The sequence below is a fragment of the Gambusia affinis genome, linkage group LG12, assembly GCF_019740435.1.
Source record: "Gambusia affinis linkage group LG12, SWU_Gaff_1.0, whole genome shotgun sequence".
In the NCBI taxonomy this organism is placed as follows: domain Eukaryota; kingdom Metazoa; phylum Chordata; class Actinopteri; order Cyprinodontiformes; family Poeciliidae; genus Gambusia; species Gambusia affinis.
Genome location: NC_057879.1, coordinates 13,374,722 through 13,398,971, shown reverse-complemented (window position 1 = coordinate 13,398,971; position 24,250 = coordinate 13,374,722). Strand labels below are relative to the sequence as shown.

The 24,250-nt window shown below is 37.1% G+C and overlaps 1 protein-coding gene across 2 annotated transcripts; it reads left to right on the top strand.

The window, feature by feature from the left end:
- The first annotated feature begins 15,666 nt into the window (after window positions 1-15,666).
- On the top strand, window positions 15,667-24,218 carry kif2c (kinesin family member 2C). 2 transcript variants are annotated; one of them, XM_044133560.1, is made up of 23 exons: window positions 15,667-15,740; window positions 15,934-16,014; window positions 16,105-16,199; window positions 17,225-17,323; window positions 17,634-17,682; window positions 17,774-17,809; window positions 18,248-18,397; window positions 18,626-18,733; window positions 19,187-19,284; window positions 19,363-19,458; window positions 19,556-19,610; window positions 19,704-19,866; window positions 20,132-20,222; window positions 20,314-20,377; window positions 21,058-21,149; window positions 21,239-21,381; window positions 21,620-21,833; window positions 21,969-22,079; window positions 22,188-22,255; window positions 22,856-22,931; window positions 23,014-23,094; window positions 23,162-23,255; window positions 23,392-24,218. In XM_044133560.1, exons 2-23 carry the CDS (start codon window positions 15,954-15,956, stop codon window positions 23,451-23,453), a joined length of 2,106 nt encoding a protein of 701 aa, XP_043989495.1. In that variant the 5' UTR covers window positions 15,667-15,740; window positions 15,934-15,953; the 3' UTR covers window positions 23,454-24,218. The 2 variants fall into 2 exon arrangements, with proteins under 2 accessions (XP_043989495.1, XP_043989496.1); XM_044133561.1 differs by lacking the exon at window positions 17,774-17,809.
- Window positions 24,219-24,250: the final 32 nt, after the last annotated feature.

Genomic DNA, 24,250 nt, shown 5'->3' with positions numbered 1-24,250 from the left:
GTTTTTGGCATTGTAGCAATTGAGCCCTTCTTATAATAACTGTTTTTAGTGGGGAAAAAAAAAGATAAAGAAAAGAAACAAAGAATGAAAGAAAACAAATGGACAAAATAGTCATGACATGTTTTCTGCATCACTCAATGTACTGGCCGCTATACAAAAGCAACTAATTGTGTACATGCTGGTTGTAGTGAGTGAGCAGAATCCTGGTTCCAGACCAACAAGAGAATGATATGTGGTGTAAAGTATAAATCAAGGAACTCAGTCTAATAGAGAACATAAACATCAAACATTTTTTTCTGGGGCAAAGCCAAGTAATGCAAAGTAATTGTGAAATACAATCTTATCATTTTGGGCTGGAATAAATGTTCACAGTTGCCAAAACTTGGTTGATTCTATCTATGTACCACATGTGAAACAGTTACAGAAAACAACGTTTATGCAACTGAATATTAACTAGGTGATTCACAAGTAAACTAAATCTTAAAACATCTTTTTACTTACACAGCTCAATATTCCATTTTCTTCACTTTCTGTGGAGTGATAACAGGCACAAAAAATTATAATTTGAGTTAGTAATTAACAGTTAAAGTGAGATAAACAAAATTTGAAACATGTTTCTTCCTCTCTTGCTTTGGAATAGAATGTGCAGTAATCCCAGTCCGTATGCTTGAGCTGAAATTGTGTATTTTATTTTATTTTTTTCTCCCCACCAGGGGCTCTGGTGTCCCTTATGTGACAGTAGGCTGACAGGAAAAGGGGGAGAGAGAGGGGGGGAGACATGCGGCAAACGTCACCGGGTCTGGGAATCAAACCCATGACGGCCGCGTCGAAGACTCAAGGCCTCCAAATGTGGGTCGCGCTATCCCCTACGCCACCACAGCACGCCCTGAAATTGTGTATTTTACGTGGAAATAAAAGCTATTCAGCCAAATTTTCCAATTTTTCTCCAACACAGTGCTGTTGCTATGGACAAAATGTAATATTTTCGTTTTTTTTATATTCATCTTACATAATGTGTTTCTGTACAGTGCAAAGTAACATGAAACATCTCCACTAAGCATTAATTCTCTGTCACAAAAAGGATCTGGGGTCACTTTTTGATCCCTGACACACAGAAGCATGTCTTCTTGCTGTCACTGTTTTTCAAGCATGCTATGTAATTCTTAAATCCTCAGGTATTATAACCTTCAACATAATCTATTGAAGCTTAAGGCTGAGACTCATTTATGTGCCCCAGCCTCTAAAATCATATCTTAACTTGTGAAAAACCAACTAGATTTCTGTTTTATGCCCAAACGTCTAGTCATCTTTCCGTTTTGGGATCTGATGGGCATAATTAAGCATTTCCTCCCCTCTCTGCCTTCTTATACACAGATACACTCACGCATACACACAAGCCCACCTGTGTAGATGAAAGGTAGACCCTGTAAATTCCTGTGCTTTCCACATAACAGCTCCTCGTTTGTCAGCTCAGGCAAAGCAGCCTATGTCTGAATCTGATACCTCAGTCTTTTGAAGTCGCTTTCATGTCCATTTACATCTCAACCAAAACAGTTTTCACACACTATTGCGATTTAAACTAACAATACAGAACAGTGAAAGTGAAACATTGAAATTGCACATAGCTCACATAGAAATGTTAAGAACATGCAATGCATAATTGCATTAATGAAAATGCTTTCGGTAGGGAAAGTTATGGTGAAAGCATGTACTCCATTAATGTCATGACTGAGTGGGGGAAAAAAAAGAAGGTATTGCTCCTTGGTTAGACAAAGCATTTATGGCTTCATTTTGTTTAAGACACATTTTGCCATAGCTATAAAATCCTTAAATCTTGCTGAAAGTATATCTCAAGGCCAAATTAAAATATAATCGATTGTTCACCTTTTGTTGTTGCGCAACTACAAACTTTAATGAGTTTCTTTCTGCAAAAGACCACACAATGTACAGCATAAATGTGAAGTTAAAGCATTATATGGTTTGCAAAACTTCAAAGTTCAACCAATTGTCTTCACAAGTCACCACATGAAAACAATAAATAGACCTCATCTATGTGCTTTTTTCCTTGGTATAAATGCAGCTGATCTGTGAAGGCCTTTGAGGTTTGTTAGGGAACATAAGTGAACAAACAGCATCATGAAAACCAAGGAACACAGCAGAAAAAACTATTACTGCTCATTACCCTGAACACCCCATCAACACTGTGAAACATGGTTATGACTGTATTATGCTGTGTGGTTGCATTTCTCATGAAGGAACCCGGGAAGTTTGTTTGAGTTGGTGAGAAGATGGATGGAGCTAAATTCAGGAGAATACTTAAATAAATGCGTTGAAGGCTTGACATCACCCACTGAAGTTTAGATGACATTTTTTTTAGGATTTAGGATTGCCAATTCAATAGCTAAACCTAAAGTCAATTAAAAATATTGAAGAGTAAACTTCAAATACTCTCCATGTCCAATGTGACTGAAAACAAAATCATTCTCAAAATGTGTAAAGCTAGTAAAGGCATAGTTCAAAAGATTTGTAGTTTAAGCAAAAAGTGGTTCCATAAGGTACTGACTATGGGGTGTTGGAAACAGTACATAATAATACATTTTCAGATTTTTATTTGCAAAAACATGTAAGCCATATCCCATATATTATTTTCCTCTAATTTCAGATGAAAACAGCTTTGTTTTGGACCATCACATAAAATACCAACAAAATAGGCAGTAGCTTACAGTCGTAATAAGACTTAAATGTGAAATAGTTCATCTTTTCTGAATGCTTTTTGCAAAGACTGAGTGTGATTAGACCTGCAGCTGTATAGAATAATCCTTTTTGACAATTTGATATTATCAACAATTTGGTTATCCTGTCATGCAGCAACCTGGCTGTTTTCTATTAGTCAGATGTTTTGCACTCTCTCACCCCAAGTTAAACATTTAACAAGATAAAACAAAGACAATGACCACAGGGGCCTTGAGCAAATAAGTGGGAGCAGCTGTAATCCAATGTTAGGCAGAATTGGAAAAGCATTTTCCTTTAAAAAAACAAAAACCCACAGCTGACTTTTGTTAGCATTGTCAACAAAAGGGTGATATGTCTTAATATTAAACACACATTTCCAAATAGCCAATTTGTTCCTTGTATTAGAAAAGCAAAACACAAGAAAATGGAGGCATCCAGATGGAGTGGTTCAGATGAGACAAAACTGAACAAGCACATAATGTTTGTTCATATTACACTGGTCATATTAAAAAAAAAAAAAATCACATAGTAATTATCTCAAAATGTAAAAAATACAATAAGTGAAAACAAAAATAATGAATAGTATGTGAAAATAATTAAAATCATTTCAGATGAAGAAAACTTTGTTTTGTCTTTTTATCGAATCAACATTGTCAATACATTGCAAAGAAGAGTATTCCTCATCTGAAATGTTGCTGCTCATCAGGAGCAATATCCACAGCTTTTAAAATGAGTCAGAGCAACAGACACACAGCAGTGTCTGGTTTCCCCAAAGGTTAACACCGAGATTTTCTAATTAATTCCAAAATTGACAAGTAATCAGTGGAGAGCAGGTCATGAGCCAGATGTGTTCTTATATTATTTCCTGTCAGGAACATTGACATAAACATTGCACCATCTGAAGATGATTAAGAGCCTTTCTCTTTAGAGAAGTTAGCACCTGTTACAGTAACTTGAATGTGAATAAATAAAAGCATGGATGATAATCTCTTTTTTTGGCGGCAAGAAAAAAAAATCTAAAGTAAAAGAAACCACATGGAGACATAGGTTGATTAAACAAAAGCTTTCAGTTTCTTAGAATGGTTTTTAAAGTCATGCTGTCAGTAGCAATGACTAAACATAATGTCTTCAGAATTTAAGTGAGTGGATTGTCACTTTTATTAATATTCACAGTATACTGTGAATACTGTTGTAATCACAGTATTTTTTATGTTTACTACTGGACGTTAATTGTGTGTTACTGTGCTGAGAGATGTTGAATTTCTTTATTATTTCTGAAAAGGAAGTATGTAAAGCAGGATCAGGATTGGTCCTAAAGCAGAGCTCTGAGTGACTTCACATCGTATCCGAAATGATCCGGTTGAGGAGAATGCTGAAGGTTCACAAAAAATCAGGGAAGTTAAAACTTTTGCACAGCACTGTACATCAGCAAAGCAGTTGAGTTACTGCAACAAAATTACTTTAGATGAGAGGATAAGCAGCCTGACTTCCTCCAAACTGTGTGGTATGTATGTCTCCCTGAAGTCTGCTTTCTCCTTCACTGCACGGCTAATTCCTCCATTCTTTTGTGTTGCACCCAGTGCGAAGGTAGAAACACATACACCACCCCCTGCCTCACAAACACACATGCCAGTGCATGTTTTAGCCACACACAAACACTTTTCTTTGCTAATCAGCTCTATTGAATTCCAGCAACAATTGGCGCTCATCCTCTGGCCACCCAAGCTGTGCACATATGCACGCACAACCCCACACTCGTGCGCGCGCACACACACACACACACAAACCAGCATGACCAGATCATGAGATCAGACTTTTGTTCCTTCGACATGTTTTCTCTTCCTCCAGCGGTCTCACCTTCACACTTAGGTCAGGAGCTGGCACAGCGAGATCGTGTTATCTGGGCTATCGGCTCCTATCTGGGCCCACACACTGCTCTCACACCCACAGAGGAGGAGAAGGAGCCTGTTTAACTTCTCTCACGTTTACTGGCTTTGTGTCACAGAGGAGAAGGTTTCATGTCTAACAAAAAAAAAAAAAAAGAAAGAAGAAGACTTCCAATGTAGACAGCGTAAAGTCCCTTCTGCTATCAATATTACTGCTTTTTCAGCATTTCTTGTTGAATCTTTGATTGTTTCTATCAATTGAAAAAAGATGTGTGACAATTTGTAACAGATATGTGTGGGAGCAAAGTGAAATACAGCACTGCTGAATCTCAGTTTTTCAACTTCAGCTAAGAAAAATTTAGACCAGTAACAAAAGAAAAGTTAGGAGAGGTATTATTTTTATATTAATGTGAAAAAAGGCAGACGTGTTTACAGATTGGTTGTGGACATAGATGTATGTATATATAGATGATGGTCCTTTGTATTTCAAGAGGAATTACACAGAATCAAAAAGATCTATCAAACAAAGGCATCAGTCAGCATTGCTCTCTAATTCAAGAAGAATTCAAGAAGAAATGTACCAGGCTGGGTTTTTTTTTTTTTTTTTTGACAGTTATGGTCTAATAAGACCAAATTTTATCTTTCAGGCTACAGTTTCATATGGTATATTTGGTACACACTACACACCAAAAGGACATGGCACACACAGTAAAGGATGGTGGTGGCTTTTGTCTTTTGTTGTTTGTTTTGTTTAAAACAGTCTCCTTAAGGTTTATCCACACCCTTTCTGAAGATGGAAGAAAAAAACATAACAAATGAATTCAAGTAACACTAACATACATTTGTATGCTACGCCGTTTTTCTACATCATTTCTCAACCATTTGATTTGAATACTTAAATATGAGGAACATTTAAGCAGTTGGAAAGGCCGGTGAGATTTAGTTATTAGAGCAACTAATGATGTCTCACTCTCTGCAGACCATGCATGAAAGCATTTTGAGATGTTGCAATGCTTCCCAACATTTCCCCTCAGAGATGTAAAAATCGTTCTTAACAGTCCGCTGTCATGTTCATTTACTTACATAAGCGCTTTCCATTCAGAGACTGTTATCAAACAGTGCATGCTCTGTGAAGCCTTGACTTCTTTGCTGCTCCATGTATTTATATGTGTTCCATGTGATGTGATTGCTGGCTGCGCTGGATTTGTTGCTCCAGCTTGCTCCTTCTAATCATCTCTCACCGAAACGGAGGAAGAACGAGATCAATATTTACCCCAGCTCTCTTCAACATAACAAATGTGTTTGTAATCTATGCCCAGCATGCATGTGGGAGTGTGTGCGTGCGCACGGGTTTGTGTGTGTGTGTGTGTGTGTGTGTGTGTGTGTGAGAACGTGTTCGGTATACCTTGGCCGTGACCAGGCCTGTCAAGGGGTGGCAGGAGGGAAAAAGAGGAGGAGGGATGTGAAGTTCCAGGCAATCATGCAGACAGGCGGTAGGGCCCATATAGTGTAAACATGTTTTAAATAAACAGGAACAGTGTAATGCCCTTTTAATTGATTCATTCTGTGCTTTGCTGTTTACAGAAGGGCCTAAATATGAGCCTAGCAAGGCAGAGGCCTTGTGTTTATAAGTGGTTTGTTTGGTTCAAACAATAACAGTTCGAACACCAGATGTAGCTGTGGATCAGTCGTGATGTGTTGCGCCGTAGTAGTACACGATTTGAAATACCCGTTTCTCCTTTCTCTCCGTCTCCCCGTCTTTGTCCATGTGGGCTTCAGGGTGAGGGGTTCAGAGTTAGGCTGGAATAAAGACACAACAGCAGCTCAGCAGTCTTCAGCCAGTGTATGTTGGCATGTATGTGCGTGTGCGTGTGCGTGCGCATGTGTGTGTGAGTGAAGTTTAAATTGCAGCCACAGTGTAATGATATGGTGGTATGGCATTGAGGGGTGCTCCAGAGGGAGGGCGGGGGCTGGTAATTAAACATATGCAGACACAGACACTTACAGAGGGCAGGAGACACACAGAGAGGGGGAGAAAGAAAGCAAAACTAAACACATCCAAGTGGGGTAGTAAAAGCTAATGAAAGCTCAGTGCTAGGTTGGCACAGACGGCCATTTCATGTGGTGAAGAGGAGAGGAGGAGGCAGTAGAGGAGGAGGAGAACTGGGACAGGCTGGGGAGCAATAAGGCGAAGGCTCCTTCAGAAAGTTGGGCAAACCAGAGGATAAGCTTTAATTGACACCATGGCTTTTTCAATGTCGTTTTTCTCTGCTGCTGTCAAATTATTGCTTAGGATAAGGCAAGTAATAACATTAACACATTTGAGTGCAATTGCAGTAACAGCTAATAGTACAGTAAGAGGAGCTTATACTTACTGAAGCAAGTCATTTTATTTAATTAATCAGGATATAGGCGACGTTGAAATTGTGCCAGGGAGCCGCAATGCCTTGCAGAAGTTATCATACAGGTTGAGCTGTTGGACTTTTCATCATGTTATAGCGACAAACTGTAGTGAGATTTATTACAACTGTACGTGGCACATCAACACAAAGTGATGCATAATTGTGAAGGGGAAGGAAACTGATCCAGTGTTTTCAGATTTTTTTGCAGGTAAAAATCTGAAAAAAGTGTGGCGAGTAGATTAATGTAGACTTTCAGGGTTGTACAGGTCTAGAGACTCAAACCTTTTGAACAATCTCCTGTGCTAAACACTAAAGGCCCATTAAGACTGTATCAAGAGTGTCTGTAAACAGAATTTTTAGAGCCCAGCTGCAGTTTCTTAATTGGATTTAAGTCTTGACTTAGATTGGGACATTCTAATAAATGAGTTGTATGCAGATTCATTCCAGAAGGCTAAACTTTAGTCAAGTCTCTTGTCTTTCTGCACTGCACATATAGACAAGGTGTAAGTTACGACACGGTACATTCAATCCAAAGCAGGTGAATTATTCATCATTTCAGTGCACATACATTGTTTGTATGAAGTTATTGGGGCCACAGTCACTGTTTTTTGTCACTGCGGACAAAAAGTTGCACATATTATGAAATGCAATGTCAATGAAATGTCATTATTAACCTTTTTAAGAATTGATGGGTAAAATTAGACCTTTTTTTTTTTACCCCATTGGTCAAAATGACAGCCAACAAATATGTCTACTACAATGCAGAAAAAAGGGCAACCGAACAGCATAATCCTACATCCACCATGTTTCATTTTGCAGATGGTTTGTTGCCTGCTTTTCAGATTAATGCTTCCCCAGTCCAGTTTTATAGCTTAGATGGTAGAGTTGGAAGGCTTACTATGGTCTATATTATGGTCTGCCTGGTTTTGGATGAGCTGAAAAGCAATCATCGAGGTATTCAAATTAATACAAATAAAAAGCAGGATTTATTTTCTTTTCATCTCATAACCGTGCATTCCTTCGTATTGGGCAAATTAAAATAGATTGGAGTTAGAGGATGTGATGTGACAAAACGTGAAAAGGCTCAAACATCTTTGCAAGACATTGTAGCTTATTGTTATTTCCTCAGCAGAGAAGCATTTTGTCAATATGTTTTTATTTTAAATCCATGCACAGAGAATAGAATGGAAAAATGTAAGCGATCCCACAGCTTCAGACATCAAATGTGTCTAGAACAAATACTTTTGTCTTTAAATGTTGACTTGTTATAGGACTTTGGCCATTACTTTTGCTAAAAAATGCCCTTTAACTTGTTAATATTTTAGTTTTGGGCTTTGGTGAAACAGGAAAATTACTAGTTAGGCAGCATTTTTGGAGTGTGCCCTAATGCTGTGGTTTTGGGAGAGGGCTATAAAACTGAATTGGTGGTGTAAGTTTGTCTTTGAAAACTCTGGGCTCCACATGTTGAGGATCTCTCTACAATGCAAGTAAACATCTGATTTCTCTGTTGAGTTCCTGTAAAAAAAAAAAAAAAAAAAAAAAAAAAAACATTAGGGGAAAGAAACACTGGTGGGTTTTGAGGATTAATTTCAAAAGCACACTGACACATTGGCGTTTCTATTCAGGGTTTGTGGTTTCGATTGGTGTTCCCTTTTAAGAGGCCATGCCTAGGCCTGCTGGGTTTCTATCTTTACGGTTCACATAAAGGAACTGATTGAATTCAAGAATAGAGTTTATAGGCTAATTTCACAGTCATGGCTCAGCCCTTGTTTCTAATGCATTTAATTTTGTCACAGGACAGGTTCGGATTATATTTTGGCTGAAAGTGTGCTTACTTAGTGTTTTCTGTGGCGTGACCCACTCGGCTCTCTTAGCTAAAAGTGAAAACTGACAAAGACGACGTGGGAAATTGTGACTGACAGAGTGGCCCTGTGGACTAGTTACTGACCAAATGGAGAAACAGAGGAACCCTGAGCTACACAGGACACATGTGTGTGAGGCTGCGGAAGCAAAGCTTTGACATTAATTGTATTTCATTACTGCAGCTCACAAACCATAATCCCCACCCCCTCTTTCCCAAATCCTTACAGTGTACCTCAAAGAAAGACCAATTTTAATGATTGCCACGACTACAACTTCAAGATCTATCCCTCCTTTGATTCAATTTCTCTATATTTAAAAAATAATCTGACTCTTTCATGTGGGTATCTAAGTAGCACTTTTGAGAAGCTTTTATGTAACTCTTTATTCAAGCAATGCAGCTAAACACCTATGGGTGAAGAAAGAAATCTTCTATGTTGTGTTTTTAATACTTGTTGAATTTTTTGAAAGTCAGACAGAGATGTTTTAAAAATGTAATTTTATTTCTTAATCTTTTAGCAGCTCTGTTATGCATATTTCCCAGTCGTTTCATGAGGGCACAGAAAAGCCAATGTCACATCACTGGTATCAAATAGCCATCAGATGTGAAGCCATTTGTGTTAATACTAGAGATATTTAGTTCCTTAAGAGAACATGGCTCGTTGTTCTGGGCAACATATTTTTGGGGTGGCACAATACATGGGGAAACAAAAACCTTGTGTGAGCTGCACCCCAAACAAGTTTCCCATCAATAATTAGCATGTGCAGTCCATCTGGCAGTTACACCTCATGCTGGGCAAAGTTAAGCATTCTCAGAAGATATGACTAAGCTGACGGATGATAATGCTTAGGCTGGTATCTGATTCTCAGCTTTGAATTGGTGCTCAATTAAAGGTCTATTTCACTGGTTTTCAAAGAATTAGTACTGCATTCGATAATTTGTACTTCAAAAAATAAACTACTCAGACTGATTAAACTTCAACTAGACTTCACATTTTATTCACATTCTTGTACATATTATGGACATCCTTAATTTTTATGCCAGATGTTCAAATGTGCTGAAGAAATAACAGAGATCTACCATAGGTAAGATTTCTATTTCATAAGAGACAATCAATAAGACAATGCAAGTGTCTTATTGCATTTTTACAGGTTTACAGAGATCTAAACCTGGTGAAGCAAGAAAAAATGTTTTTCCTATTTTTTTTATGTTTGAAATTTATTCTGTTATTCATCTAATCTCAACTCTCTGTGGTAAAGTTATATCTTGTCATCCTTTAAATGCTTTCCTCAAATTGTCCTCATAATTTAAAGACATATCCGTCTTGTCTAAGAGCTTCAAATCAGCCCAGAGAGACCAGGAACCAGGGATTTACAATCTATAAACCTACTGTGTGATAAAAATAGGTATTTGTAAATTGTGTGGAATGCCCAGTAACTACTGTAAACAACTATTCTTTTACTGCAATGCTGGGATCAAGCTGCATCAATTTGCAGCAATAAAACAAGGTTTCTCTTTCTGTTAAATTGTTTAATTTACCTATTTTACACTTGGATTAAAGCCAGTAACAAGGACCTTTGGACTGTTACTGGAGTGTACCCCTGACTTCAGACTATGGTTCTCTAACAAGATACAAAGGGAGACTAAATACTAAATGAGTTATTCAAAAGCTTTCAATTGATTCAGAGAAATTAAGTCTTTTCTATACGGTAGCCTATTTTAGATGCTTGGTTGGTAGTAAAACAGGTCCCCAAAATGTTGACTTAGACCTCAGTCAATAAAAAATATGAAGATGTCTTCTAGAGTGGATTGTTATATTACAAACTTTGAATCTAGTTAGTTTCATGTCTTAGATGGGGAAACTGAACAATCACTGATGCTTGATATACAAACAGTTCAGCAGAAAAACTCCAAGTCAAAACACAAGCTATGGGAAAGCAAACATAAAACAGAAAAATATTACTCTAATGTCACTATTGACTCATGCTGGATGAATGCTCTCCTCTTGTATGTATGGGTGTGAAGTAGCCTCTCACAGTCCATTGTACTGCATGTCAGGTTTGATGGTAACTCAAAATTGTCCCACAACCTGCATGTTGCCATCGCAGTTTGCTGCTATAATGCCCTCTGGTGGCCATTTTTCATATTGGGTCAAAAACTCCATGTTTTAGTAAACCAGTGATGCCCCAAAACGTCATGAAATAGATTTTTCCTTTTTACCTTGATTTGATGAGTATGAGCTTTTTACACATTAATAAGACTCATCAATACAACTTAATACTTTTTTAGGTTCTTTTAATTTTGCATTGGGCCGCAAGTAATCATATAATTTTTATTAAATATGAGAAAGTCACTTCTGCCAGAAGTGCCTGAAAATCAGGAATCTTGAAGTTTTGTTTATGATTACATTTCATACTTTGTACTTGATACACAACTTTTATAAAAATGAAAAATATTGGAAAAGATCAAACAACTAGTACTGACGAATAACTTTTTCTATTTCTATTCCATTTTAGTTTTCCTCAGTGCTCATCTCCTTGTCTGTCAGCCTTCCTGGGTGGTTTTTAAGTGCGCTCAGCTCACGCATGTGTTTATTTGATCTGCGCAGGGGGAACAGAGCCTTGGCCTCTGCTGATTTTCTTTACGCTGAGAAAATATGCTTTTGCACAGATGGAAAATTGGGGACAGTTAAACAGACTTGGGGCCAACAGATACAAGTCGATCTCTCCAATACCCCATTCCTCCGATCAGTCACCTGAGGAACTGACACCTCTAAATGCTCTCTTGTTGTGACTACACTCCTCTCCCAGCTCACCTGTCATGTAGAGGCTATATAGTCTTTATACATGGAGATCTTCAATGTGTATGATGATCCCTTTTTTCTTTATTAAACATATTTGAACAAACCAATGCCTAACAGAGGCACATTATGCACTGTTTGTGTAGGAGGAGGCACATCATGAAGATTGTGTGCGAAATTATTGATATCAAATATTCAGAGAAAAAAAATTTAAGGAGAAAACCAAAAATAAAAGCAAAGTACAGAAGTATTTGGTTGAAATAGCTGCAATATTAAGTGGGTTACTGATATAATAGAAAACAAAATAAATCAGCAATGTTTGGATTATCAGAAATGGAGTGACTCTAAAGTTAGCGAAAGATTTAACTTGTATTTCCATGAACAGAACATCTCTGGACCAAGAGCATCAGGAATGTATTATCCAGAGCATAGCAATTCGTCAATATGTCAAAAAGTATTTAAGTGTGAACAGCAGTCAGTGAAACATTGAACAGTTACTACATTGCATCAAAAGGCTTTTTTTCTGTATTCAGCTCTGCTGGCTGGTTTGGTCTTGTGTCTTTTGTACTCTGTGTCTTTGTTAATTACTTATCTGTTATATGTTAGCTATGACCTAAAGATTATGAAACACAGTTCAGACTTCTTTAAGAGAATGAAAACAACTTCTTAATTACAAACCTTCTATCTCTAGCTGAGATATGTTCTCCCAGTAGCTACACTGTCCACACTTCAGGGAGGTGACTGGACCTGCAAACTGGGAATAGAAGACTTGCTCAGAGTGGAGGTGACATGTTTTCGGATTTTTTACCTCATGGTGCTGCCCTCTGGTATTGCTGTCCAGGGCATATGCCATGTTGAACCCCCCATACCTGCCCCATCAAAAACCACTAGCAAATAAAAAGCTAGCAAATGGGATCAAAACAAACAAAAGAACACCAAGACAGTCAGATTTGAGGCAGATATGAAAAAACGGATGTCAAAAAACTCAAAATAATTTATACTATAATAAAATTATAATAAGACTTGCTAGATAGGCAGTTCGAGGTTTGTACCAAGACTCCTAAAATGCCATTTTATAGAGATTTATGAGAAATTATACAGCTTACTTTGTAAGGCCTGGCAAATGTAATTTAAACATGCATGATTTATGAAATTACTGAATTTCAATGTATCCATTCAATAGGTTCAGACTTGCACTTATTTGAAATACAATCGGATTTGATGCACCAGTGTGGAAGTGCTGAACGCAGGCTGTGAAAATGATGGACCATCTGACTGAACGGGAACAGGGGGAGGTGCCTGGAGGAAAAGAGCTATGAGGGTGGGGGGGTGGTGTGTAGGAGTTTTGGGGGGTGACAGGAACAGGAGGAGGGGAATGCCACCCACTAAGCCAGTTGTGGAGAAGTTCTGGGGGTTGGGCTGCCCACAGGAAACAGTTGTGGCTCCGTCCCAGGCCTCACACCAAGCAGCCCTGGGCCACCCAGTCGCCGGCAGACAGACCCACCAAATGGCCCGGACAGTCGACCAACAGGGATTTGTTTATTTTTCATCCCTTGGTGGCGGCGGGAAAATTGCTTATAGCACAAGCTGTTTATTAGAACTTTGATTTGTCATGTGTCAGCATTCGCTTGAGGGGGAATGTGTATACACAAGTCAGGCTTGTGTATAGTAGAATTAGGAGGCTTGGAGGCTGAGGGTGTGGAGTAAAGGAGCTTTTGGTGTGTGTGTGTGTGTGTGTGTGTGTGCGTGTGTGTGTAGGTGTGTGTGTGCGTGTGTGTGTGTGTGTGTGTGTGAGGGGGGTAAGAGGGTCCCACCCTGAAGGCAAAGGCTGAACTGCAGATTGGGTCATTCTCCAGCTGTCCATGCTTGTTGATGTCACAAAGAACTGGTTTGCAGAAGGTGTGGGAAGACAGAGACAGCATGTGGACAAACACAGGATTCCTGTTTTCACATGGATGAAATACTGTATAGGCCAAATGGATGAGCATTTAAGAGGATTTGGCCACAACTGTAGGCTGTTGCAGAAAAACAGTCCTTACAGCTGAAATATCTGAGATATCTGAGACAGCAGTTCATGTCTTGAAATGTTTATTAAGTTTCTAGACAAGCAGCTGAAATATTTTGACACATATCTTTTTAAGAGGTCCTAAAAACCTGCTTTTATTGAAACTGGAAATAAATCTCCTTAAATTCTCTATGAAAGTGCAAGCAACAACTTTCTTAATACTACAGATCAAGCAAGATATCTAGCTAGTGTTTGAGCAATCTTACAAAGGGCAAATTTTGATTAAAAACAAAGACTGATATGTTTCACTCTATACATACCTGATCTTTAGCTGCAGCTATTTCAATAAAACAAGCTTATTTCAGTATCAAACGATCTGACTACCTTGCCAGGTAGGCAGATCATTATGTCAACATTATGTCAAACCATTGTTATATATATATACTATATATAACATATTATATATACTATCACATAATATATAGGTTCTCACTAACTGAGACGAGTCCTATCGCTCACCACATAAACCCGTTCAAGGAATCCAATCACTAGTGAACGACACATCAACAATCAGCAGCAGCTATAACTAACCTTCCTCTGATCAGATAAACAGTCCTGGAGTTGTTTTCTTTCCACCAGCGTCTGCAGCTTTCCTTTTCAGTGACTTGGTTTTAAGCCATTTTTCCATCCTTATTTTTAACACAATGCTTTGGTAAGCTAGCTGTAGTGTCGCACAGCGAGTTCAGGTCATGTAAAATAAACATTTGTGGCGCCCGTGGATCATAAATTGAGAAAGACTGCTCTATATAGCATAGTTGACAGGAAAACATTCTCTTAAACAGGAAGACTTTCCAAAAAGAACTTCTCTTAACAAGAAGACTTCAAAAAAAGCCAACACTACACCAATTATTTAAAATCGATGAAAGTCAGCTTAAGCAATGTCTCCTATTGAGGATCCATGAGGTAACAGTTGACAGAAAAAACTTTAGCTTAGCAGGAAGACTACCAAAAAAAAGCCGACACTGTGCCACTTATTTCAGTTCAATAAAATAAAGTTAGTTGTTTTAATCCTCTTATGATCATAATTGTAACTGGGCCGCCTGTTTTTTTATTTTTTATTTTATGGCTGTAAAATTCTTTAAAATTTTGCATTGAGCCTGTAGTTTTATACTTTTTCCACAATAACCTCAGCTTTCAGTATCTGATAGTTATTTAACATCTCAGTCTATTAAAAATTGTGAGTTTAAAGAGAGAGAAAAATCTGAATTGAAATTTAAAGGTTTATTACTGAACAAGAACTTCAAGTTGACAGGGGCATACAATTTCAACTTAAGTATATTACATAAATGCTGGGAAAACTGTGAAGTCTGGCCTCCAATTTACAAGTTTTTGTGCCTGTTTTTTGTTAAATCATTTCAGGCATTTTTTTATTTTGTGGTAGATTCTAAAGCAGTTCCTCTCCAGCTGTCAGCAGAGTAAGTGTAAATCACTTTTTACCAAAAGTGATTTTTATTTTCATCCATACTTTATCTAGCACACTTCAGGTTGAGAGGGGTGCTGATACCCATCTCCAGGGGTCAAAGGGCAAGAGGAAGGGTACACACTGGACAGGTCACCAATTGCTCACATGGATGATTTTTTTTTTTTTTTTTTTTTTTAATTTTTTTTTGCTAAAATTACTTTTGGTAAAAATATTACTTAGGACATACCAAAAGTGATTTGGGCAAAAATCAAAAATTAAAAAAAGAAATATATATATATATATATATATATATATATATATATATATATATATATATATATATATATATATATATATATATATATATATATATATATATATATATATATAAACGTTTGTTATTATTGTGTGTTTATAGGGTTAGTGCTTTCCTTTGCGTAATTCCCAAAGAATCCAGGTAATGGCGCTATACGTATCTCTAACTTTTTTCAAAATATCCAACGAAGAAGAATGCCATCTACTACGTAATGATATAAGCCAATCAGAGGTAGGAAATAACGCTTGTTTGAATCTTTGGCGGTGTTGTCACAGGTGAGGGATATTTCCTTTCAGCCAAAGGAGTAATTAATAGATATAAAAAATCATTCGTTTAATAACGGAGTATAGATATGTTTAAAGACGGTTATTTCTATTAGCTTTACACCGACCACTTCATATAACCACGAGCTAGCTTATTAGCCCAAACGCTAACGCAGGGACATTTGACTTTTTCTTCCTTCGACAGCAAAACAAAAAGAAACTGCGATGGACACAAATCTTTCCAGACTTTTAGTTGGGCTTTCTATTCAGATCAGTCGTAGTGATGGTGAGTTTGTATATTTGTTTTTTTACGTGATATATCGTGTGCTAAATCTTAACCGTAAGCACGTCTTCGGCTTGTTGGTTCGTCACCCAGGTCGAATCCATTCAGCCATCGTTAAATCCGTTGATGCCTTCAAGTCTACCGCAATGGTTGAGTGGCAGGAGAGGAAGATGAGCCGAGGGAAGGAGGTTAGTGATTTCATTTAACAAAAGCGTATTTGAAAAGCTCAAGCTTAAAGTAACAATTCCAGAATTACTTTTTGCGAGTAGTTAAAGTGAATGGTAGTTGAAATACTGGGAAAAAAATCTGAATGTTTTTGAGTTGTTTTTTATTGAACAAATATTTCACAAGATGTTTCTAAAAACATGACAAATAGTATTTATAAAGCATGTTTTTCTTCAAGAAGAAAAATAAATTATCTGCATAGATTTATGCTGAAATTGCAAACTTTGTCTTATCTTTTGTGCTATATATGATGCGGTTCAAGAAGTAGAAGTTATAAAGCAGTCTCATTTGGTACGCCTGGTGAAATGCATAAAAATCTGCATCATAGTCATATAATGTCTTTAATTTATGTACTTGCATATGGTTTCTTAGGGAGAAAATTCAGTGTTTTAAATTAGAGTCTTGGAAAATCACCTCATAAACACCTACAATATATGGTAATATTCTTTATTTTAAGATAAAGGAGAATTGAAGGAGGCATCTCCATGTTTTGTTGGAAAATACTTTTTCTGGAAAAGAAATGTACACCTTTATAACTGGCAAAACTATTTGTTCCGCAATTTCTTGATTGTGTGTGTATATGTATGTCATTTCCTTGTTTGGAGTTGGTAAATAAATGTGAATAAAGGCTGCAGATCAGTTATTAGGCTCTCTCCAATGACAGTTCTCGTTACTCTTAAGGTTAACCCACAGTTTTTCCATTTCTAAAAAAATGTGGTGGCATATTCCTGAAAACTGTAAATTGTTTGTTGAAAATATGTGTGTGTATGTGTATATATATATAAAAAAAAATTTTCCCACAGTGTGAATTGTGCAGAAAATGACAAGTTTTCTGCATTATGATTGTGCAGGAAACAGTTTGAGGAGAAATTAGGATTTCTGTTTTAATGCCAGGCATTAGTGCAAGTTAACAGAAGGATTAAGCTTTGTGCTGAACAACTATTTTCTTTAAAGACAGTCTGTATTTAAGTTTTTCTTTGTATTTCAGATTGAGATTAGCGAGTTATGCCATTTAAATCCAGAGCTTTTGGACCATGTAAATGCTGCCACCAGAGCTGCTGAACTGCCCTCTGCTGCTCCTGACAAGGCAAGTGATAATATGAGTATATTTATTCATATATCTAAAAAAAAACAACCAAAAACTGCAGAACTAAAATTATGTTTTGTGCTTTCATTCATTATGTTTATTTATATATATGTATATGTATATAACATGCAGATAAACATCATTGTATCAACACCAATACCTTCAAATATTTCCAGCTTACTGTTTAGCCAATATAATTGTGCAGAAAGAGAGAATGCACAAAAAGTACAAATTCAAAAAAGGATAACGCATGTTTGAACAAAATAACTAATTTCTAAAAGAAACTTTTTTGTCTGTCTTTCTTTCACAGAAGTATGAGGGTCGACTTCGCTCATCCCGTATCCCTGCTCCTTCCTCCTGTATGTTAACCAATGATCCAGTTTGTTTGTCAAATCGCTTTCAGTAATTTTCGCCTAAATTACTGAAGTTAGACTTTCTTTTATCCCAAAGTCTCTACTCCATCGGCCCAAAAAAACGAGGAGTCAGGTTGGCAACCCTCGCTTTTCTTTCTTTAAAGAAAGGAAATGAGACAAAAAATCACAATCAAAATCCTGGGAGGACTGAATCTTTGCTTTATTTTAATAAGTCACGGGTGTTGTGGGTATGCTGGGCATGCAGCAGTTTATTCTCACTATTCTGGGAGGAAAATTGTGTGGTAGAAGCTAGGAAGAACGAAATTAATTGTGGTGACACTAAACACGTATTTTTTTTTTCTTTTTCTTTTTATTTACATCAACTTCTGAGCCTTTGTTCCTTTCATGTTCTGCTGCCTTAGTCACAAATTTTACAGAACTGTTTAAATTGCCACGCTTCAACTGTGATTCCGTATTTAGAATCTAACAATCTTGATCAGTTAGTTATGCACAAAAATTGGCTAATTCAAACTTATTGCTTTTTTTCCTCTTGGATTTCTCTTTCTCTCAGTTGCCTTACGGTCTCAGACACGGCAGACATGTTTGTTCCAGACAGCAGCACCTGTGGTGTCACCAGCGGCAACAAGCATGGAGTCCTCTCAAGGGAACCCAGAGATAATCTGTCCTGAAATGAACCAATCAGCACAGCCTACCAGCTCTGGTTAGAAGTGATCCCCCAAAATACCTCCTGTTTGAAAACATACCATATCTAGAGAACCGACTTGTTTCATTGGATATAAAGTTTTTTATTTTTTATTAGATGTCATTTAGATATTGATGTAATTTGCCTTCATCTTAACTGTATGCTTCCACATTTCAGTGGTATACTTATTTCAGTAATAAAAATCCAATATCTTTTATAAATTCCATTCTTGCTCTCTTTGTGCAGCTCCCCCTTTTCAGCTGCGGAGAGGAAATGAAGCCAAACTACCACAGCCGCTGCCTCCTGTTGATGAGTCAGTCAAAGAGAATGAGCCTTCTCTGCCTTCAACAAGAGGTCTGTAATTCTTACCCATAACTATTAGATGGGTAGGTATTGTACATGGGCCTGTCACAATAAGCAGTAAATTGATATGATATGTTATGATAAATTAAAGGACACTCAATAATAATAATTTGCTTGATTTATTGTTTCTCTATTCTTCTTTTTTTTTTTAAACCAAAACTGTTGTTTCTCTTTTCATTATTTATCTTAGATATTCCAAATGTCTTCCGGTACCAGTGTTTAAATGTTTATTGATATTTAAAAATGCGTTCTTTCATTTTTATGCCATTATTACGTTCATATTACTTGAAATTTGTCTCAAAACAACTTTATTGTTTATTGCAATAAGTTCTGGGCCAATTTATTGTCCAGCAAAATTTGTTACAGATCTAGACTACATAGTAGTCTATGTTCTTCTCTGTACAATAACATAATAATGATGATCCCCACATCTCTGCATTGCAGGCAGAAGGAAATCTGTGGTTCCTCAAGAAACAAACAAAGGCAACAAAAGGATTTCCAGTGTCATGAAGCCCTTTGACATGCAGCCCAAGAAGGGAAAGGTTGGGGGGGAAATCTTTTTTTAAACCATTTTGTTTGTCTAAAGTTAAATATCAAACACTGATATCCCTTTGGTTTAGTTTGGAGAGTCATCCCGACCAAATCAGAAGTTCTATGAGATGATCCAGGATTTTAGAGAAACCTTGGAAATAACGCCGATAACCACTGCTGACCCGGTGAGTTCTGACACAGAGATGGTGTTCCGTGTTTGAGGCTGTTTTCTACTTGTACGGTTTCTACTCCACTTCCTTAATCGCTGGCTTACTTTCACAGATTGAGCCTCACAAGATTTGTGTGTGTGTTCGCAAACGGCCTCTAAACAAGCAGGGTGTGTTGAAAATGTCTTATGACATAGTGCCAAATTATTATAATGGCATAAACAGAAGAACCCCCAGTTCATTTTTACTTTTGTGTTTTTTAGAGTTTAACAAGAAGGAGATTGATGTGGTGTCCGTTCCTGGCAAAGGAACATTACTGGTCCATGAGCCAAAGCAAAAAGTGGACCTGACCAAGTACTTGGAGAACCAGGTCTTCCACTTTGACTACTCCTTTGATGAGAAAGCCACCAACGAGCTGGTCTACAAGTAAATATTAAATAATTAATTCAGTTTGTCACTTAAAATAATTTAAAGTCTATTATTTCAAACTAAAGATTAATCCTTTTAGTTTAATATCGTGTTTGTTGAACAGTAAATAAAATTTTTACAGTAATTAGCCATTTACTGTGATCTAATTTGTATATCCACAAGCAATAGTAAACAAAATTTTGCAACTTAAGTAAATGTTTATTAAAGTGCTTTTCTTTTCTTCTTCTTCTAATTCTGGAGTTTTTATTGGTTTTGCTTTCAGGTTCACAGCCAAACCTTTGGTGCAGTCCATTTTTCAAGGTTGCATGGCAACTTGCTTTGCCTATGGCCAGACTGGAAGTGGCAAGACCCATGTAAGCCTCCGTGTACCCTACAAGTTCTAAGATTGCGCTTAAGTCAAATTTTCAATTCAGAATGGATTTTTCTTTTCCTAAATCTTCATAGACAATGGGAGGTGACTTCATGGGAAAGCAGCAGAACAGTGCTAGAGGAATCTATGCCTTAGCAGGTGAAACTACAATTTATCACTTTCTCTGACCAGTTGGAATATAAATTATTTTAAATATGTCGTGTTTTGAAAATGCAGATCAAATGGAAGTGATTCAGCTAACCTTACACATAGTCATTTTCATTTATTTGCACACCTGGTAAAGATGTGTAGAAGGGGTTACTATAAATTCATCTTTTATATGTTTGTTTTTTTTGTTGTTGTTGTTGTTGTTGCATTGTCTCACAATGAGGAAAAATCCAACTTTTAGCTAGGTTCGTTCTGACATCATCAGATGTGTGTGTTCATGTAGAATAAGTGCAGCTGGGTTGATATACAGAGTTGATAACCATATTTATACAACTGCTGAAGAGCAATCTTTAACATCAGGCCTCTTTAAGAAAGCTCTGATAGAGAAATCTGTTTAATAGCACAGGGACCATTTCAGAACGACACATAGAGAATGTTTAATAGATATGTATTCCTGCACCTTACATTGTTGGAGGTCTCTTGCACTCTCACAGCGCCTGCTAAAGGGCATCTTGAATTAAAAAAGAGACCTTTACTTGTAAACTGAAAACTTGTGTAAAGTAAAAAAAAAATCAACAGGTAGATTTTTTATTTTTTTTTTAAATGCCAGTAAATGTTGAGGGTGCCCCATATTTGGTCTACATTTTCATAAATAATGTTTCATATTTCAGCCCAGGATGTTTTCACCAATCTCAACCACAGGAAGTTTGCTAATCTGGATCTGTGCATCTACGTGAGCTTCTTCGAGATTTATAATGGCAAAGTAAGAAGGAGCCGTCATGAAGCACGAGTCGCTCTGAAAGCAGCTTGTTTGGGTTCTACCCGTAGAAACGATTTCCTGTTTCGATTAAGGTGTATGATTTGCTGAACAAGAAGGCCAAGCTGCGTGTGTTGGAGGATGACCGGCAACAGGTTCAGGTGGTGGGACTGGAGGAGGTCCGTGTGTCCTCAGCAGAAGACGTCATCAAGATTATACAGACAGGAAGCGCATGCAGGTACTTCAGTGAGATGGTTAACCTTATATTGTAGGAAGTAGGCAGGAATTGTATTTTTAAAATGATCATTACTCACAATTTGGATTAAATCTCTACAAAACAGCCTTTAACTTGTGGAGATTGGAGCAAGTTCTGACTCTAGAATTTTTGTATGAATGGCCAATGAATATTGGTATTTTGACACTCATCTTTGTCTTGTAATAAAACTAATCCAAGTTGTTCCTTTACACCTGTTCAGAACATCAGGGCAGACCTCAGCCAACACGAACTCCTCCCGCTCCCACGCCATCCTCCAGATTGCCCTGCGGTGCAATAATCGTGCTGCCACTTTACACGGCAAATTCTCATTGGTCGATTTGGCGGGAAACGAGCGTGGCACAGACGTCAGCAGCAACGATCGCAGCACTCTGGTGGAGACGTCCGAGATCAACCGCAGCCTGTTGGCTCTCAAGGTAAAGAGCATGAAACGCGCTCGTCCTGCAGAAAGAACTTTTCTCTGAAACCATAAATTAGGATCAGATAAACTTTGAAAAAAATATATATTTAGGTGGAGCAACATTAGAGCTTCTCTCATGTGTGTCATGTAGGAGTGCATTCGCTCTCTGGGGAAGAACAGTGATCACATTCCTTTTCGGATGAGTACATTGACCAAAGTGCTCAGGGATTCCTTCATTGGAGAAAAGTCCAGAACCTGCATGGTATGGAGACTCACCTAACCTCCTCCAGTGGTCTTTGTGTTAATCTTGGTTTGTGTACAAGTTTTTGTTTTCTAAATGAACATGTTTATATTCCACCCTCCATTTCAGATTGCCATGGTGTCTCCAGGCATGGCCTCATGCGAGTACACAATGAATACACTTCGCTACGCAGACAGGTACAGAGACAGTGTGACGCGTCCTAATAATGGAGTATGGAATCAGATCTCCTGAAGAATGCTCAGAAAGCAGTTTTATGCTTTAGCAAAAATAAATAAGATGTAATCCAGAAAGATTTGGAATTTGATTTCTAGTATTTTTCTGGACATGGACGGATTAAAGTAAAGACTAGGGGAAAAGTTTGCATTTTCAGAGTCCATTGTCTACTCGGTAGTCTAAATGTCTTCTGCATGTTTCTTACTAGTATACTTCCTTCTCTCGTGTCCCTATTATTCTTCAACACAGTGACATATCCTTATTTTCTAACTTCATCTCAAAAGTAGATGAGATTTTTTTTTTTTAAGTTTAATCTAAAACCTTTCTAAATTAGTTTTGTGGTGAATATGTTTTGGTTTTTAGGCTTTTTAATCAAAATCAATCAGTCCATCCTTCAAGAGAAGTGATTCCCTATTGCCAGTTGCCATTTCAAACTGATAACTAATAACTTGCTTTTGGTCATGAAATTTTAGTCATCCTTTTAATGAAAACTCTTTTTTTTTTTTTCTTTTTTTTTTTTTTTTACATCTGATCTATTACAAACATTTGTGTTTCTCTGGCAGAGTGAAGGAGCTGAATGCCAACTCCAAAGTTGCAGCACAGAAGGGGAAGGAACCAATAACCAGTTCTTCCGAAGAGGTGCATTGCATCACAGCACCCAAAATCCTGAACTTAATGATGTATGTTTTTCGAATGTATTTATGATCTATTTTTTTAACAGGATTCCTCTGTTGATACTAGCGTGCTGGACATCATATCTCAGGTTACAGAGTTGGAAGAAAAAGTCTATGGAGAGCTGAAGGTAGTTTTTATTTATTTTTTATTTTTTAAAGAAAAATGCATTTATTTTTTTACGTTTTGTACTTCAGAGAGCAACTGAAGTTGTTAAGGAAATGGACAAAATCTCATACAACATTGAGGAAGGGCTTCCTGAGCTGGTGGATTACTCCAAGAAGTTATTGGGTTTGTACAGGATTTGATTCGTCTTTGTCTGATTAGATTGTGTTTCCGATTTTTTTTTTTTTTTTCTTTTTTGTCTTTTTTAACGATTACCAATGACCACAAAGTTTGAAGTGCGTACATTTGTTTTTGTTTGCAGACTCAGTTCTGGCTCTGCAGTCTGCTGTGACAAAGGAGCGCATGGCCAGGCTGAACCTCTGAAAAGTCAGATATTCCTGCAGAGAGAGAAATTGTTTTTTTCAGTTGTTTTTATTGTAATCCGTATTTTGTTAAATAAAATGCAACACTAACATTAAAAGGAGAAAAAAAAAAAACATAATAATGGCATGGTTCTAGAAAATCTAGAATTTGCATTCTTATGACCTGATTTGCTGACATGGTTGTTATTATTTACAGAAAACTGAAAGTGCAGCTCTTACACCCTATTCAAACTACAGCAAATATGATTTTAAGATTTATTCTGCAGAATATTAAATAAAAAGCTTTTTACTCCATGGGTAGATGTTTAAAAAACATAGTATTGTACATAGTCACTGTCTTCTTTTAGGATAAAATGAAATTAAGCCACTTTAAAGTAAATGGTATAAAAAAGAGATGCTTAAAACAATGAACCAGCGGTCGTGTCAAGAAACACACCTTACTGTTAAAATAGTTTACAATTAAATTGTAGCTCTGTAACTTTTAATTAAATAGCTCAAATGATGTTATATGTTAATATCTAATTTTAAATTGCACCTCGACAAGCAAAAAACATTGCTACCAAGTGTTTTTTGTACTCTTCCTTAAAACGTGACTTGAACTGCACAAGTTGAAGACTTAATGCCTAGCTCCTAAATGTACCTCAGTATTAAATTGTTGCAATAATTGTTGGTGCACTGACAACTCAGGAGAATGAAGTTATTGTTGGAACTTTGAGATTTCTTGGGTCACTTTGTCAATAAAGAAACAAAACCAAGAACGCCTAAATCTACAACAGTTGTGAGGAAAGGGTGTCTTAT